This window comes from Zootoca vivipara, chromosome 7 (genome assembly GCF_965207765.1).
Source record: "Zootoca vivipara chromosome 7, rZooViv2.hap1.1, whole genome shotgun sequence".
NCBI lineage: Eukaryota > Metazoa > Chordata > Lepidosauria > Squamata > Lacertidae > Zootoca > Zootoca vivipara.
The window spans coordinates 9,618,156-9,636,100 of NC_142590.1; the positions used below are offsets into that span (position 1 = coordinate 9,618,156).

Below are 17,945 nucleotides of genomic sequence, written 5' to 3' on the forward strand. Positions count from 1 at the left end.
CCCAAGAGGTTCAATGGTTAGGGCAAGGAAGGCACATGGCTGGTGTGAGTGCTTTGTCTAAATAGAAAGGATTAGAACCGTGTCTTATATTGTATTCTGCACTTGTTTTCAAGCTTACCGCTGCAAGGTAAACAATTTATTTGTTTTTAAATTTTTGAAACCCTGAGAGCCATTTTATTTTTTAGGTGATAGTAGTTGTGGATACAGTCACATTGTATGAATTGTTGGGTAGAAGTGGGAAACTGTTCCCACTTCTTGGGGGGGGGGATGAGGAGAATCCTGTATGAACTGGATTTTCAATTTCATGCCATCACAGCTTTATGATTCAGCATTTGACTGTAGTCTGCAAACCCAGAAGAATAAGTAAGAGCTGATATTTGCAGAGCAGGAATTAAAAAAAAAAAACCTTGAGGCTTCACTCTGTGCCATCCATTGTAATGAGAGCTGAATTGCCTGGTACACAAAGAAACAGGACTGTGAGGCTTCCTTAGCCAGATCATGCGGTGCAAGAGCTGCTAACCACCAACAGAAACTAGATGAGGTCACTTCCAAACAGGATGTGGGCCTGCAATCATGTGCTGTTTTTATAGCAACAGAAAACTTGCAAGCTTCATGTACCTATAGGATTCAGCTGTCCTCATCTTGCAGGATCCTAATGATTTGCAAAAAGTGTTGCTTGGTTGCAAAACTACAGCTTCTAAAAGCATGGAGAGCATGGGGTAGGGGTTGAAAAGGCACCTCTTCATTTATTCTTTCTACCTTGCTCTATCACAAAGGCTCAAGGATGGCAACAACCTGAGCTGCCACAGAAATTTTGCCTAAAGCAAAATGTGGAGTGAGTGTTCAGTTTCCTCTTCCAGCGAAACATCTGAGGAATCCCAGAGTAGTTGAAAATGTGGTCTGATAGGGCGAGTGAAATGTCTTAGGGGGGAAAATATATCCCTGGTAACAACTTTTCTAAAAGAGAACAGGGTGGTTTTAAAAATATGTATATACTGTATATATGCAGAAATCTATTAGAGATATCTTCAAAACTCTAGGCTAACTGTATTGTGCGAAAACAAAGAATGAAAATAAGCAAATGTTCATTTGCACAGCCAGGACTGCTTCAGCCCTGAGCGATCTGAATTCAGCAGGGAAGCAGAAACTCAGTGCTAAAGGAACACATATTTGCCAAACATATAAATTAAATAGTGAGTGGCTTTTTTTTGCAGAAGAGGAGAGTTGAGACAAGCAGCAGTGTGGTGACAAGTGGATTAACATCTAGGGCTGATAGCAGAATTATCAGCATGTGCAATGTGACCAGCCACCATAAAGGAGAACGATAAAGGGCATGGCAGTTCTAAATTTCCAGAGTTGGCTCTACAGTTCTGTAATCCTAAATGGAGACATCTATAAAGTTTTCAAATGCAACTCCACAATCATGAAGGTTAGAACCTTTATCAAATGTGAAAACTATGAGTTGTTTCCAACGTTAATTCGACTCAGAGTAAACACTTGGAAATTAATGACTAACTTGGGTTCATTAATTTTAATGGGTCTATTCTTACTTGGATACAACCCATTGGTTTTGGACTCCCAGAGGCTGAGGGGGAGGGTGTGTCAGAAGGAAAATGAACTGATATCGATTTATATATATTACTAACTTTGTATTAATGTAACATTTTATATGTAACTGTGTATTTTTTGCAATATTTTGTTTAAGTTTGTTGTATCTTCAGCTTTTTGTACACCACTTTAGAGATATTTTTAATACGCTAAAAATTCTGTCGTTGATGTTAACTTCTTGTACCTTTATTTTGCATCTTATGATTTCTGTGTAAATTGTTCAATTTGGTTGTGAACTTCCTAGTGTTTTGTTTATTGTTTAGGGCTACTTTTGTCACATTTGTAGCTATGTCATATATATATATATATATATATATATATATATATATATATATATATATATATATATATATAGTAAGCCGCCTAGAGCATGGTTTTAACCTTGGAAAAGCGGCATACATATAAAACGGGGGGGGGGGAGTTAAGTGGTATAGAAGTTAAACAATCAATTAATTGGTAGGAGCCTAAATTCTATGCAAAATGACCGGTTCCATAAAGATGGACGCAGTCAGAAAATTACAGCCACGCTTACCAGGCAGCACACTGCAACAACACTCGCACAAATTGCTGTCTACACACAATGGGAAAGTGCAATTCTACTGAGTCCAGGCAGGGTCTGTTCACACTATTCCATCACTTCCTCCTGGTGTTCCAGGATATGTTTTTTTTTACAGATTGTGGCTGTGTGCATAAGCCATATCCAACAGTAAGCCCAACACACCAAAAAGAGGCAAGCTTGAGGAGGGGTGCATCCTTCTCCTCCCCCCCCCACTGTGTGCACACAGCATATATGGGGGTGGCGGGGGGTCTGTGTGAAGTATGATTCACTCACCAAGAGAAATCTTTAGTCCTTCCATTCCTGCTTTACACTTCCTATAGGCTTAATAAATTCCGCCTTGCCTTTAATACAGTACAGTGGAACCTCAGTTTATGAACACCTCGGATTACGAATTTTCGGTTTACGAATTTTTGGTTTAACGAACGCCACGGACCCATCTGAAACGGATTAATTAACTTTCCATTACTTTCATTGGGAAGGTTCGCTTCAGTTTATGAACGCTTCACTTTATGAACAGACTTCCGGAACCAATTACACCCATGCTTCGGGTTAAGTACGCTTCGGGTTGAGTACTCCGCGGACCCGTCTGGAACAGATTAATCCAGTTTCCATTACTTTCAATGGGAAAGTTCGCTTCAGTTTATGAACAGACTTCCGGAACCAATTGTGTTCATAAACCGAGGTACCACTGTACTGCAAACAAGGTCATAATCACAAATCTAACATGCTTGGAATTAACAAACGGACACATAAAAACAAGGTCAGGAACATAGTGCATAATGGAAGTAGCCTTGTTATTCTTTAACAGTGTAGTTCTGACTCGATTTGCTGGTGTTGTGGGTTTGCGCTTTTAACTAACTAGTGTTTAGGATTTCAATGTTGTTCGTTATTTCACTGGGGCAGCCACCCAACGGTTGGGAAGGACAAGGCAGAAGCTGGTGAAATCTATAAGGGTGCTGCTTTCTTGTTACCAAAATTTCTCTACCAGCCTTTCGTTTAACATGTGTTGCGTTGTCTCTCATTCCTTCCCCTAAAAAGAGCATAATGAAGTCAGCCACACGGAAATCTCAGTTTGTGCAACGACTCCACCCCTCCCCAAAAGCAACTCTGGTCTCGTAAGTTTCCAGTCAAACATCCAGATATTTAATATGTGAAAGATCCTTCTACAGCATGGTAATTTCATGTGACAGAAATAAATAAAAAACAAAGGCGCAAGCACGGAGAGAGCAGGAAATAAATCCAGAATGTTAAAGATAGAAAATACTTATTAGGTCATTGACTCCACACTTTGCTAGCACATCACTGAGCAATGGGCTGAAATTCAGCTAGGAGCAGAGACAGCCAAGGGAACCGCGAGTCAGCTAACATTTCTGCAGAAAGATATCGACCAAGCTAAACCCACTGTGCAGGTTTTGAGTCAGAGAATAATATTTGCAGCGTGCCAGGAAAAGTTGATCCGCTCTATTACTGGCCCAGTACAGAACAAAAGAGATTATATTTCACCCAGATCACTGTATGACCAAAGTTTCAAAAGATGAATAATGGGGATTACAAACCATGCAAAATAAATGCTTTCCCTTTAAGTATGCATCAGAGGAAATTGACTTCAGCTGGCTGTTTTACAGGGCGCATTCATGGAAGGCTTATAGAGATTCAGGACTCTCTGCCAAGCCAAAAATGTGTGTTCCTCCCAAAAGCAGAAGCTTCACCATATATAGATGCTTCACCACATATAGATCTTGCCTCAATACTGAGTACATTGTCTGCCCAAGTACAGCTCTATGATTTAAAGGAAGTGGGGTCCCTTGCTCATGAAGGATCAGAAAGGTATAGGAAATGATTCCTTTGGGTCCTCCTGAATCAGGATGAGCTTGTGGTTGCTAGAAAATGGTTGGACCAGCAGAGACCACTTCCAGTCTTAAAACTGGCCAGGCAGCATTGCCCTTTACTCATCTATAATTAAGTTGGCATTTTGAAAAAACATTCAAAAATTGCGTGGGGGAAATACACACTCCAGTTTTGCACCTGGAATTCAAACGCTGGAATTCTGGATGTGGAATTTGTACCTCCAAACTGAAACTCAAGTGCTTTTGACATATTTTGATTGGTTGTTTAGCCAGTTAAAAAAAGGAAAGGAAAAGCATTAGCTGTGATAAGAAAGCTGCCAGATTCATTTAATCAGGAGCTAATCGTCCATCTGGGCAAACCAAGCCTGAGGTGCCTGCCTCAGTTAATTCTCTATATTCAAGAGCTTGTATTTTCCTGCATTCCCTTTCTTTCTGACCTCGCTCTCTGCCATTCCTCCTCCTCCTCCACGTACAAATTTGTGTGCAACTCAAGGTAACATTTCATACATCTTATGAAGTGGTCTGTAACCTACGAAAGCATTTGGCATCACAATTTTGTTAGTATTTAAATGGCGCCTTGTACACCTCCTTCTGGCAACTCCTGCAGCCCAACTGGTGCCAGATGTCTTGCTCTGCTTTCCTTTGGACCACATCCGCAAGGCCAGGGGAGGGGTCATCTGGGCAGCCCAGGAGCTCCACAAACACTGCCCAGGCTTGCACCCTGGGGAGGTCACTTTGGTGCTGTTAACACAGCATTTTGACTTCACCCCTGGAGGCGCACTCCATTGTCTCTCAAGACAGACAAATACCAACAATTTAAAAGTGTCACAAGATTCTCTATTGCTGTTGTTTTCTCGAAGAGACTAGCACAGCTAACCCTCTGCTTGGAACAATGTTTAGCTCAGATTAAACTCAGTAAGCACAGAGCACTTCTTTTAAAGGAACTCCCTACGAAGTCAGTCCTCACCATCTAAGTGTTTTGGGTTAGGATCCTGACGAAGTCCCACAGCCAAACCCAGACAACCACAGTACTTTTCTGTCACCATGAAACTCAAGATGGCAGGTGTAGGGTTTGTGGGCAGTTAGTCTGCCACTGAAGAACTGACCAGGCCTAGGCCTGCTCAGCTTCAACAAGGTGTAACAGATGCCTTCTGACCACAGCCTTGGCAGTACCCCCATTCAGGGACGGAGGAAGGGGGGTGGGGGCAGATCTCCCCAGGTGTCACCACTACTGGGGGTGACAAAACGCCAGCCGGCACTCATCGCGGGGCCTGCAGCGCGTCCGAGCCACGCATCTCTCCTGGGAGTGACGCGGTGGCTTGGACGCCTGCAAGCTCCATGCTGCCCCATGTGGTCCGCCCGCCGCCTCCCCCTCAGCTGTAGGGCAGCTGAGAGGGAGGAGGCAGGCAGACGCTTCGGAGGCCCCACGGAGCATCCTACCCCGGCTGGCCCTGCCCTGCGGGCGGCTGGCCCCGCCCCTGGGTGCACGGCACACGCGCCGCCCCAGGCACCCAATCGGCTTGCTCCGCCACTGCCCTCATTTGCAATGCTACGCAAAACCACACAGCCAGACAACAAATCATGGGATTGCAAACCCAATGCCCACCTTCCTTCCCCAAGCCTGACAAAATAGACAACTGAGATCTCCCCTACAAAATGTAAGATCACTTCCTTAATGTCATTCTGTCATTGCACTTTCTTTCTCTACCCACCCTAGACTGCAGCTGTGGCTGGAAAGAGCAGAGAAATGCCTAACATGGCATCGCCATCCCACCCACAATTTGTAGTTCCCTCCGTTTCCATACAAGGGAGTGACGTAGTAATTTTGCGAAAGAATATTAGCCGGCTAGCTGGTGACAATCAAATATGTAGACGCAATAGCAAAGGTGTTGAATGTAGCCTTTTGCACCTACCATGGTTTAAGTGTCTGATGCAGTCGTTCAATACCGTGCTGAATTTCTTCTGTGACTCCAGATCCGAAAAACAGAAGCAACTGTGTCGGAGGAAAGGTTGCCACAGATAGACCGGAAATTCCTTTGGAAGGCCAACAAAAGCTGGTGCATTTTCCTTTTCATTGGAACCTTTAAGGAAAAAATTGACGTTTAAAAAACTAGTACAGTGGTACCGTGGTTCTCAAACTTAATCCATTCCGGAAGTCCGTTCCAAAACCAAAGCGTTCCAAAACCAAGGTGCACTTTCCCATAGAAAGGAATGCAAAGCGAATTAATCCATGAATTTCACTAGCTAACGAGACCATTGATCCATAAAATGAAAACAATAAACAATGTACAGTGGTACCTCGACTTACGAAGACGATCCGTTACGCGGCCGTCTTCGTAAGTCGAGGTTTTCGGTTCTCGAAACGCTGCTACGGTGCCTGCGTGAAGCGCAATTTTGCGCTTCTGCGCAGGCACAGAATGTGCACGCCGGGCACGTGCGGCAAAAGGACTTCTGGGGGTTATTGACTTCGGAAGTCGAAACCTTCAGAAGTCGAAGCGTTCGGATGTCGAGGTATGATGTACTGCAGTCAATCCATCAGTAGCTGAACTGGGTTCCACACAGCCACAAAAACAAAAGAGCTGCAAAAACGCGAAATAAATAGCAAAACAGACAGACCTCAGCGTAACACTCAAAACGGTAGCGTGGCACTAAAAAAGGAAGCATAACACTCAAAACGGAGCGTGTTCGGCTTCCAAAAAAAGTTTGCAAACCGAAACACTTACTTCCGGGTTTGCAGTGTTTGGGTTCCAAGTTGTTTGAGTACCAAGGCGCTTGAGAACCAAGGTACCACTGTATATTGCAGGACTTGCCCCCTTGTTATACAAACATTTATCTATAAATGGTGTAAGCTGCCAGGGAGGGGAATTTTTAACTCAGCATGCATTACGAGCATTCGGTGTTTGCAGATGCTGCGGGAGGACATTTTTAATAGTGTGCTACATTCCCAGTAAGGTTCACCTCACATGCCGTTTGGCCCTCAGACTTTAGGCAAGGCTTATGAGATTCCAAGCTCATCTCCCATCAGTTAAACAGCATCAGGAGACTCAGGCCCCATTTGCATTTCAGTTTGTCCTGAGATTTCAAGTGATTTCAAGTCATGGGTCTGAGCAGTGCCAGATTGACGTTTAAACTAAACAAGCTATAGCTTAGGGCCCCACTCTCTTGGGGGCCCGAAAAAAATTTAAAGGAAAAAACACCTGACTGTACATTTCCAAAATATAAGATTAAAAAAAACTAAAATAAAACCTACATACAGCAACAGTGTTTTGTGTTGTGTAGGCACCTATGATGTAAGTAATGGGCCCCGCCTGCTAGCCTGCTCCCTAAAATATCACTGGTTTGCTCATTTCTATATACAGGGTGCCTACATTCTGCATGGACTCGTTACAATTACTTTGATAAAACACATATTTTGTTATGTGCAAATGGCTTTAGATATCTATTAGGTCCATAAATTACCATATTCAACACAAGAAACGGCGACAAATGTTGACAAAGTGTTGTAAGCCAAAAATGGCTTATCTTCTGAGTTAGCCAATAAAACTCAGAGACAAGAGGAGTTAGGAGTCCATTATGTTTATTGCAAAGCAATAAGGTTACAGTCGAATCTTTTCGGAATACTGGAACCCCGCCCAAAGGCCAGGCAGGGGTATTTATAACATTTCAGACAAAGGATTTCAATTTAACCAATCATTTGGACAGCTGGACATATAAAAGGCCCCATTACCTTCAGTAGCTGAGGGCCTCATCAAACCTAAATCCGGCCCTGGGTCTGAGAGTTTTGTGTCCCACTACCTTCCCCAGGAAACCCTGCTGTTTACTGCTGAATCAGAACAAACCAGGGTGGATAAAAATCAAGGATTTTAAATATATATATCGGATTTTTAAAAATTTAAATCGGATTTCTTTAAAATTTAAATTGGATTTTTAAAATAAAATGCTTTTGGAGGGAAAATCTTTCTAAATATAGTGATCTATTTAAGTAACCGGTACATTATAGTCCAAAGGCTATTCATCAGGAAATAAAGATTTGTTTTCAATTTTTCATGTGTGCTAATACTCAGTCTAAGTTGCTTTTTTTTTAATAAAAAAATTTTTTTTAACCACTCCTGTTAACAAACATGGATACATATGCTATAATGTTATTGTTTTAGTTACGTAAATTCTTTAAATTGTTATAAAGGAAATGATTATTTTTCTCCTTCCAATAAAGTACAGCAGAAAAGTTGTCCAAATATGAACAGTTAACTTATTCAACCTCACAGTAATTTCATAATTATCGATCTATGTATTTCTAATAGTATAACCAAATCAGTAATTTTTGATATACAACTGTAAAAACTACTCTGATAATTTATTATTCCAAAAATGAAACCTCCATCTGGTTGTAAATGTTAAGATTATACCAGCAAGAGTCTTTCTGTAAAAAAAAGACGAAGATTTAAATCAAGTCTTACTGTCTAGTGACTTAAATCAAATCCACTCTGGAACAAACCCTATTGATGTGAAGACACCCACAAAAGATTCTTGACTCATATACCAGTCCTCCCTTTCTAAGTCTTGCCAATAATCAAAAGGGGCGGTTGGGGTGGAGATTGGCCATTCCACTTTAATTTGACATGCCTTACCACTCGGGTCTGGAAAATGTTTATCAGATAACAAGTTATACTCCTCTTCTGTTATCAGTACTTTGCCTCCAACAGGGAGAATGCAGGTTTTAGGACTAACGCCCTTCTGGAACGCCTGGGTTTGAGGGAGAAAAATAAGGTTAAGAAAACAAGCTTATGGTATTTCTTCAACTTACTTATGTTAAAATGGCTGTACAGGTATGAGAGAAGGATTGTGTTTTTTAAGGGGGTGCACAGAAACCACAGCTGGGGGTGTCCGTCTTTTCTGGGGATGTCTGCTTTTTCTATTTAAAAAAAGGAGGGGGAAAACCCAAGTTTCCAGTCCCTGTGGGCTATGCCTCCTGAAAGCTCAGAAGTGATGAGAGTAGGGGCCGAGTAGGATTTAGAGGAACCCAAATATTTCATTGACCTGCTTAATGACTTGCAAAATTAAACGCCAGCATTTAATTTATTTGACTTGCAGCTCCCCTTTGATTTCAACAAGCTCCCAGCACAGCTTGCAAAAACTCAGCACTTAACACAGAATAAATAAAAACAGTATCAAATTAATTAGGCAAACATTCTCCACATGCATATTCTGTGCAGCTCATGTATTTCAGCTTTCCCTGGCACAGTATTCAGACTGCCTGACGTGAGAATTTAATATAGTTTTTGAGCACAGCCAACACGCTTGCCCTGACCACGGGCAGCTTCTGATGTTACTTTTTTCGTGGAGGTTTGCTCCACAAATGATGTGGCATGGCATATCCATGACAATAGTTCCATTCCTAACTTCAGGACTAAGGTCAGAGAGTAGCATTGAGAGAGGGCCTTTCAGCCCCTGGGCTATTTAATATATACATGAAGCCATGTGGAGTGGTCATTAGGAGTTTCGGGGCAAGGTGCCATCGGTATGCTGATGATGCTTAGCTCTATTTCTCCATAACATATGAATCAGAAGCAGATTTGTTGGACACAGTGGTGAAATGGACGAGGAAAAACAAGCTGAGCTTGAACCCTGGCAAGATGGAGGCACTGTGTCTGAGCAGTTCCCAGGTTTGAGAAAATGGTCAGTTGCTTATCCTTGATGGGGTTATAATAATAATAATAAAATAATAATAATTTATTATTATATTTATTGATTTTTTTACAATAACACAACCTAAAAAACAAAGCATAAAACGCAACAAAAACATAATAGAACAAAACAAACAATACAATACAACAAAACAACAATATTTTCAAACTATCTTATATTCCGTATCTTTGTCAACTTCCTCGATTCCCTCCCGACTACGTTTCTATATATCACTTCCTTAGCACTTTCCAAATTTTAATTCCAATCTTTTTAATAATTATCTAAACCTAATAATACTCTTAATCCCTTAACAATTCAATAAATCTCTTATACTCATCTCAAAATATAATTCTATTCTAATTACTGTAAATCTTTAAAATACAATAACATAACACCACTAAATCTTAATACATAATATACTTATCTAACTCTCTTCTACAACCTCCTTTTACTTCCAAATCCAATAATTTATTATTTATACCCCGCCCATCTGGCTGGGTTTCCCCAGCCACTCTGGGCGGCTCCCAACAGAATCCTTAAAACATGATAAAACATCAAACATTTAAAACTTCCCTAAAGAGGGCTGCCTTCAGATGTCTTCTAAAAGTCAGAGAGTTGTTTATCTCCTTGACATCAGATGGGAGGGCGTTCCACAGGGCGGGCGCCACTACTGATAAGGCCCTCTGCCTGGTTCCCTGCAACCTCACTTCTCGCAGTGAGGGAACCACCAGAAGTCCCTCAGCACTGGACCTGAACGATGGGGGTGGAGACGCTCCTTCAGGTATCCTGGGCCGAGGCCATTTAGGGCTTTAAAGGTCAGCACCAACACTTTGAATTGTGTTCAGAAACATACTGGGAGCCAATGTAGGTCTTTCAGGACCGGTGTTATATGGTCTCAGCAGCCGCTCCCAGTCACCAGTCTAGCTGCCACATTCTGGATTAATTGTAGTTTCTGGGTCACCTTCAAAGGTAGCCCCACATGGAGCGCATTGCAGTAGTCCAAGCGGGAGATAACCAGTGCATGCACCACTCTGGCGAGACAGTCTGTGGGCAGATAGGGCCTCAGTCTGTGTACCAGATGGAGCTGGTAGACAGCTGCCCTGGACACAGAACTGACCTGCGCCTCCATGGACATGTGTTACATAGGAGCAGATTCACAGTTTGGGGGGTGCTTCTGGATCCTACTCTGGCACTGAAAGCTCAGGTAGCCTCCGTGGCTACAAGTGCCTTTTACCAACTCTGTTTGATAGCTACAGCCATTCCTGGACCAGGAAAGCCTAGCCACAGTAGTTCATATGTTAGTTACTTCAAGGCTGCCTTGCGGCGATGCACTCTTAGTGCAGTTAGTGCAGAATGCTGTAGCACAACTGCTGACAGGAGTGAGGCCTTGTCTACTGGGCCAAATCATTGTCTGCCGGGCCAAATCAAGGTGTTACTAGTAGCATCAAAAGCCCTTAACAACTTGGGACCAGTTTACCTGCAAGATCGCCTAACCTATATGTGCCCATTTGACTGCTTTGATCGGCAGAACAGGTGCCACCTAATACCTGTTTCCACATCTGTAAGAACTCAATCGTTTCGTGTGGCACTTTGGAACTCCCTGCCTATTGAGATCAAGCAGAGCCTACACCGTACTCTTTTTGGCCCCTGATAAAATGTTCCTGCTTAGACAAGCCTACCCAGATGCTTAGAAAGTCGAGGCAATCCGCTTTAGTATTTTAACTTTGGTATGTTTTAAAGCAGGGTTGTAAATCTTTCTTGATTTTACTGTTTTATCTTTTGTAAACCGCTTTGAGGTTGTTGTTGTTTTTTAAAACAAAAAACAAATAACCAAGCTGTGTATAAATTATACGAAATAAATAAATAACAATGGAAACGAGCAAAGGAAAAATGCAGGGAAGTAGGGAGCAGGGGGGGGGGGGAGAGTGGATTTCACGGTGCCATAAAGTAAAGGATACTTGGGAGGTCAATATTCAGATGTGATCCCTTGTAGCAGCAAGTAGGAATCACTCAGTAGCAAAAAATCACCAGTAACACTGGATAAAAGTGTTTTGCATTTATTCTGTTGCCACTATCCACTAGTCAGTGAAGCAGCAGTAAGGATCTGAAAACTGAACATCACAAATCAACACACCATAACATCAAGCCTCAACATTTGGTAAACTGACAATTTACCTCTTTGTTTTCAAAGCTCTCCACGGCATATTTACTATTAACCACTATATATCTGTCTTTCCATTTCTTCAAGTCTTCAGCAAAATGGGACACTTCTCCTTCATAAAAGACCATGCTGGATTCTGCAGGGGGCTACAGAAAAGACAAGTTACTGAGAAATAGAAATAGCTTCTTTCGGCTTCTTCGTTTGTAAAAAGAAAGGGGTGTGGGTTTTTTTGGTGTGTGTGTGTGTGTCCAAAACCTGAGTAGAATATGTTTTATGGAAATTGAAAGCTTCTGGCATATAGCTTCTGTTGTTTGGGAGCTGGCATTGACAGCACAGTGCGAAGTTACACTGGCTAATGAAATGTTTGCTTGAACTCTGCATGTCTCAGGTATATGAGCCCATCTATACAGTAGTTTTATGCTGTTGCTTTAGTTTAGTTTTTTTAAAAATTAGCTTTAAGGATTTGTTCCAAGCTGCCTCAAAGAGTGAAAACGTACTATTAAACATCTAATAAATCAACAAACAAACTTTAATGCTCTCTGTACTTGCTCAGAGACACTATATCCCGTTATCAGCCCCCAATCTGAGGCCTCAGCCTCTCCCAGTCCAGTTTCAAATTAAAGCCCGAGCTTCCAATTTAAAAACATCTCCAGGAGGTCTTTTAGCAAAGGTGATGGTGTTCTTTGCCCTCTATATAAAGCTGATGGATGGGAATAGGAAGGAAGGAGACTGACTGCATTACATTTTTTCACACTGCTACCTGCCTGTGGGTGCACTAGATTTCCCCCTCCCCACCTGCTACCCCTGATAAAGAGACATCGTAGCTAAAAATATGTTGTGGCACTGAAAAAATGTGTTATGGCACTGAATACAGGGAACAGGGCCGTTGCACTTTTTGTGGTTTCCCTGGGATACTTGGGAAGGGTAAAATGGGAAGAGAAAGGGGTAGGAAAGTTTTGCCAAATAAATAAATAGACAAACAAACTTCATTTCTGGGTGAGGACTTGCAGCTAACATTAACAGCTATTGTGGTTTGCCAAAACCAGGAAATGCTAAGGAGAACCGGCCCATGTGAGCAGGGGGTAAACAACCAAACCTGCGATCAATGAAAAGGGTTTCGGATTGTGTAGGGCACATTCAGCCGGTACAATAGCAAACACTTTTTGTTGTTACCTTTGTTTTCAAGAAGTGGGACTGCAGGTCCCTGTTTTGTTCCAGCTCATTCTGGATGTGCTTGCAGAAGGACACTGCGTATTGGCGTTTATAGTGCGGACTGAAGTTCTTGATCAAAGCCTCCGTCTTTCCTGAAATGGAACATTAAAATTTATTATACATTCAGGAGCTCACTCACTCTCTTTTTCCAGGCTTCACAACAGTGAAGTTCTCAAAACTGCATTTAATACCATACTCTGCAAAAGACCTGCATAATGGCATGTACTGGGTGATGTTGCAAGACGAGGGAAGTTTCTAAGTGACACCTTTGGAACAACAAAAACATTACCTGAACTAATAGCCTTTTGTTATATCTGACACAGCACTGTTTCTAGCACTTCCTGGAAAGCTTAGTGAGATAAAAGGTAAAGGGACCCCTGACCATTAGGTCCAGTCGCGGACAACTCTGGGGTTGCGCCGCTCATCTCGCTTTATTGGCCGAGGGAGCTGGCGTACAGCTTCCAGGTCATGTGGCCAGCATGACTAAGCCACTTCAGGATCTTCTAAAGCAGGGGATTCGAACCGCCAACCTTCCGATAGGCAAGCCCTAGGCTCAGTGGTTTAAACCACAGCACCACCCGCGTCTAAGACTACAGGAAGTAGTCTTAGGCAAATCCTCTCCCACCCAGGCACCAGGGAATCTGGAAGACTGCAAAAATCTACCATTCAGGATTGTGAAGGTTACAGGTAGGTAGCCGTGTTGGTCTGCCGTAGTCGAAACAAAATAAAAAAAATCCTTCCAGTAGCACTTTAGAGACCAACTAAGTTTGTCATTGGTATGAGCTTTCGTGTGCATGCACACTTCTTCAGACAGTTCAGGCACTGTAAATTGCCATATAAAATGCTACACATGATTTCTATTGAAAAGTAATCATTCGTATTAATAAATATTTCTGTGCAATCAGAGGGTAAAATTTTAGAAGTAACATTTTGGGGTTTTATTATTAGCAAGTTCTCCACAGTTTCTGAAAGCCGCACGCACAAAGCAATAATATCCATGCTATATTCTATATTCTAAAACTTTGAAGGTGTATCTTCCTTGGTGTTCAGTTTGTTAATACAGTTGCCCCTCTCACCGAAACTCCTCCATAGGCTCTCTCACTTGCACACATTTGTCAGCCCTTCTGAAAGAGTTCTCGGCCTTTTTACATATGGAAAACATGAAGCTGCATAGTTTATTGGGTTTTTTTTAAAAAAAAAGAGAGAGAGAGAGACATTACTACATCTGGCCGCTGTTTACAGTATTTCTTCCTTGCAGCTGTTTCATATTGTTTAAACACTTCCATTGTGCGCTCTCCTCTCGGTATTGGGTAGGCTCCACATCCTTGCATTTTACGGCAGAGATAACCGAAGGTCTCAAAGACATTCGTGGTGCTTTCTGCATCTCGAGTCTCTCTCTCCCTATCTGTGGCTCAGCGGTATGAAAATATCCCCATCTGTTTTTGGTTGCAAGCCATTCCTATGGTAACCTCAGCATTTTAGCACATAAGGAAGTAGCATGATTAAATGAATGCATTTTCATTTATCAGTCTCTTTAGTAACCTTATAAGGAGCTCTTTACTATTATAGGGTTACCAAGCGTCCTCATTTCCCGGGGACAGTCCCCGGATTTGTGAATAAGTCCCCAGACAAATTCCATCCCCGGATTTCATCTAATGTCCCTGGGAAACGCAGCAGCGGCAGTCTCAGCAGCCCAGAGCAGTTGGCTCTGGCTGGCTTCAGGAGCTGCTCAGAAGTCCCCATATGATGGTGGTGCAGGGGCTCTAAGATGCAGCTTCCGGGCTGCCTCCACCTTCCCTGACTCCAGCAACTAAATAAAAAAATTCCTTCAGTAGCACCTTAAAGACCAACTAAGTTTTTATTTTGGTATGAGCTTTCGTGTGCATGCACACTTCATCAGATACCGAAGTATCTGATGAAGTGTGTATGTACACGAAAGCTCATACCAATGACAAACTTAGTTGGTCTCTAAAGTGTTACTGGAAGGATTTTTTTTATTTTGTTTCGACTCAGACCAACACGGCTACCTACCTGTATCCAGCAACTAAGCCAGGGATCCCCAAACTAAGGCCCGGGGGCCGGATGGCCCGGGAATCAGCATGTTTTTACATGAGTAGAATGTGTGTTTTTTATTTTAAAATGCATCTCTGGGTTATTTGTGGGGCACAGGAATTCATTCATATATTTTTTTCAAAATATAGTCCGGCCCCCCACAAAGTCTGAGGGACACTGGACCGGCCCCCTGCTGAAAAAGTTTGCTGACCCCTGAACTAAGCTGTGAAGGGAGGCTTCATGCTGCCTATTGGAGCAGCCTCCCAACTCCTACTTGCGTGCAAGCAGGATCGGGGCGGGGATCTCTCAGTTAGGCAATGGGAAGCCTCCCTTCCCAGCTGAGGGATCCCCACCCCCTCCTGCTTGCACACAAGTAGGAATGGGATTGGGGCAGCTCCGATGGGAAGGGAGGCATTGTGCTGCCTGAGAGACCCCTGCCCCCTACTGCTTGCACACAAATAGGAGTTGAGATGGATGCAGCTGCTCCGAAAGGCAGTGTGGCAACACTTCCCCACCACCACCGAAGAACCAACAACTCAGGGGCTGCCCAGGCTCATGGAGAAAGGAGATAGAAGCCTCGGAGGAAGGGGAAACGTGGAGGTTGAGGTCAAGGCGGCGGCCGCCCCTCTGCCACCGCCATCGCTGCAGCATCAATGTCCCGAACGTGTAGTAATTAATTAAATAATTAATTGAAGTGTCCCAGGGTTCATTGGGAAAAAATCTGGTAACCTTATACTATTAGTAATTATTCATTATTACTGATTTTTCTTTTTATCCCCAACCTCCAACAAGAAGCTCTATTAGGACTGGATTAGCTTTGCCACAATGGGCACTGCATTGCTAGTCCACTTAAGACAAGGAGATTATACGCGCAGCCTAATGTTTTCGCCTTCCATTCTGTGAATTAAAGGCCTCAAGTCACTCTGAATCTCATTTCCACGCTTTGTGTTTGTCCTTTCCTGAGCAGTGGGAAGTTCAGAACAGCCACTATGGTTTCCTTTGCAGCAGAGAACACTTGGGAAATTTATGATCTGTGCAATCATCTTGTTTATTCCCAAATGTGCAGGAAGAGATGGCAGAAGGGATTTGCAGGCAGCCAGTCGGTCTCAAAGCAACACGAGTCCAACACTGTGAAATTCTAAACAAACATCCCGGCTGCCATATTAAATATGCTTCTTCATGAACAAATTTCCCTCCCACACTGCAGGTGAGTGTCTTTCAAGATACATTTCAAGGGGGCTTTAGATAAAAATATTAGACAGGTTCCTCAATCGCCAAATATCTATCATTCACCATCAGCAAACAGGTTATTAAAAAAACATAAGAAAGGGCCATGTCTCTCTGCAGAACAGAACAACATGGCTGAAACAGATCTACTCTAAGTAATACTTTGCTGAATACTACCCCTTGTACTTAAAATGTCACTGTCTCAATGGGCAGCCTGTGGAACTACTTTCCACTGCATCAGATGCTCTTGACAAGAATACAGTGGTGCCTTGGTTTACAAACCTAATCCATTCCGGAAGTCTGTTCTTAAACCAAAGCATTCTTAAACCAAGGCATGCTCTCCCATAGCAGTGGTGGGACTCAATTTACAAATGGAACACACTCAACAGGAAGCGGAACGTGTTCTTATTCCAAGGCAAAGAAATGTTATAAACCATTTAACCAAAGAAATCTCTAAGTGGTGTGCAATAAACAATAACATAATTATCAATAAATCACTCAACAGAAAGGAGATGGGGAAACCCCAATTTGCTATGCATGTTAAATGCAACATGCAGTGCTACAAAGATTCAGATGTTCACAATGTCCTGGTGGTTCTCACTGCCTGTTTTTGCTGAGTAAGGGCTGTGCAGTGCATAGACTTAATAAGATCCTTGCCATGTGATATTGGAGTAAGTATACCTTGATACTGAGACTATTTATTATATTTCATTTTTTTAAAAAAATTTTTTTAAAAGGTAAAGGACCCCTGACAGTCAAGTCCAGTCGCAGACGACTCTGGGGTTGCGGTGCTCATCTCTCTTTACAGGCCAAGGGAGCCGGCATTTGTCCGCAGACAGTTTTTCCGGGTCGTGTGGCCAGCAGGACTAAGCCGCTTCTGGCAAAACCAGAGCAGCGCACGGAAACACCGTTTACCTTCCTGCTGGAGCAGTACCTATTTATCTCCTTGGATTTTGACGTGCTTTAGAACTGCTAGGTTGGCAGGAGCTGGGACTGAGCAACAGGAGCTCACCCTGTCGCGGGGATTCGAACCACCAACCTTCTGATTGGCAAGCCTAAGAGGCTCAGTGGTTTAGACCACAGCGCCACCCTTATAAAAAAATAAAATTTATACACTAGTGTAAAAACAAAAACTCAAAGCGGTTTACAGTAGATAAAACAGATAAAATCAATAAAAATGTACAACCCTACTTTAAACCATGACTAAAGTACTGTCATGGAGGAGACTCTTGAGAGTCCCATGGACTGCAAGAAGATCAAACCTATCCATTCTGAAGGAAATCAGCCCTGAGCGCTCACTGGAAGGACAGATCGTGAAGCTGAGGCTCCAATACTCTGGCCACCTCATGAGAAGAGAAGAATCCTTGGAAAAGACACTGATGTTGGGAAAGATTGAGGGCACAAGGAGAAGGGGACGACAGAGGACGAGGTGGTTGGACAGTGTTCTCGAAGCTACGAACATGAGTTTGACCAAACTGTGGGAGGCAGTGCAAGACAGGAGTGCCTGGCGTGCTATGGTCCATGGGGTCACGAAGAGTCGGACACGACTAAATGACTAAACAACAACAAAGTACTGTCAGAAAGTGATCCTGTC

General features: G+C 42.8%; 1 protein-coding gene across 1 annotated transcript in view; it reads right to left on the reverse strand.

Annotated features, from left to right (window-relative positions):
• Nucleotides 1–17,945, reverse strand: part of NIBAN1 (niban apoptosis regulator 1) — an 88,925-nt gene that overhangs the window by 32,552 nt on the left and 38,428 nt on the right. The window contains exons 2-5 of the mRNA XM_035123412.3: nt 13,034–13,164; nt 11,875–12,006; nt 8,643–8,757; nt 5,928–6,095 (exon numbers count right to left, since the gene is read on the reverse strand). Coding sequence (XP_034979303.2) covers nt 5,928–6,095; nt 8,643–8,757; nt 11,875–12,006; nt 13,034–13,164 — 546 coding nt within the window. The remainder of the gene's footprint in view (nt 1–5,927; nt 6,096–8,642; nt 8,758–11,874; nt 12,007–13,033; nt 13,165–17,945) is intronic.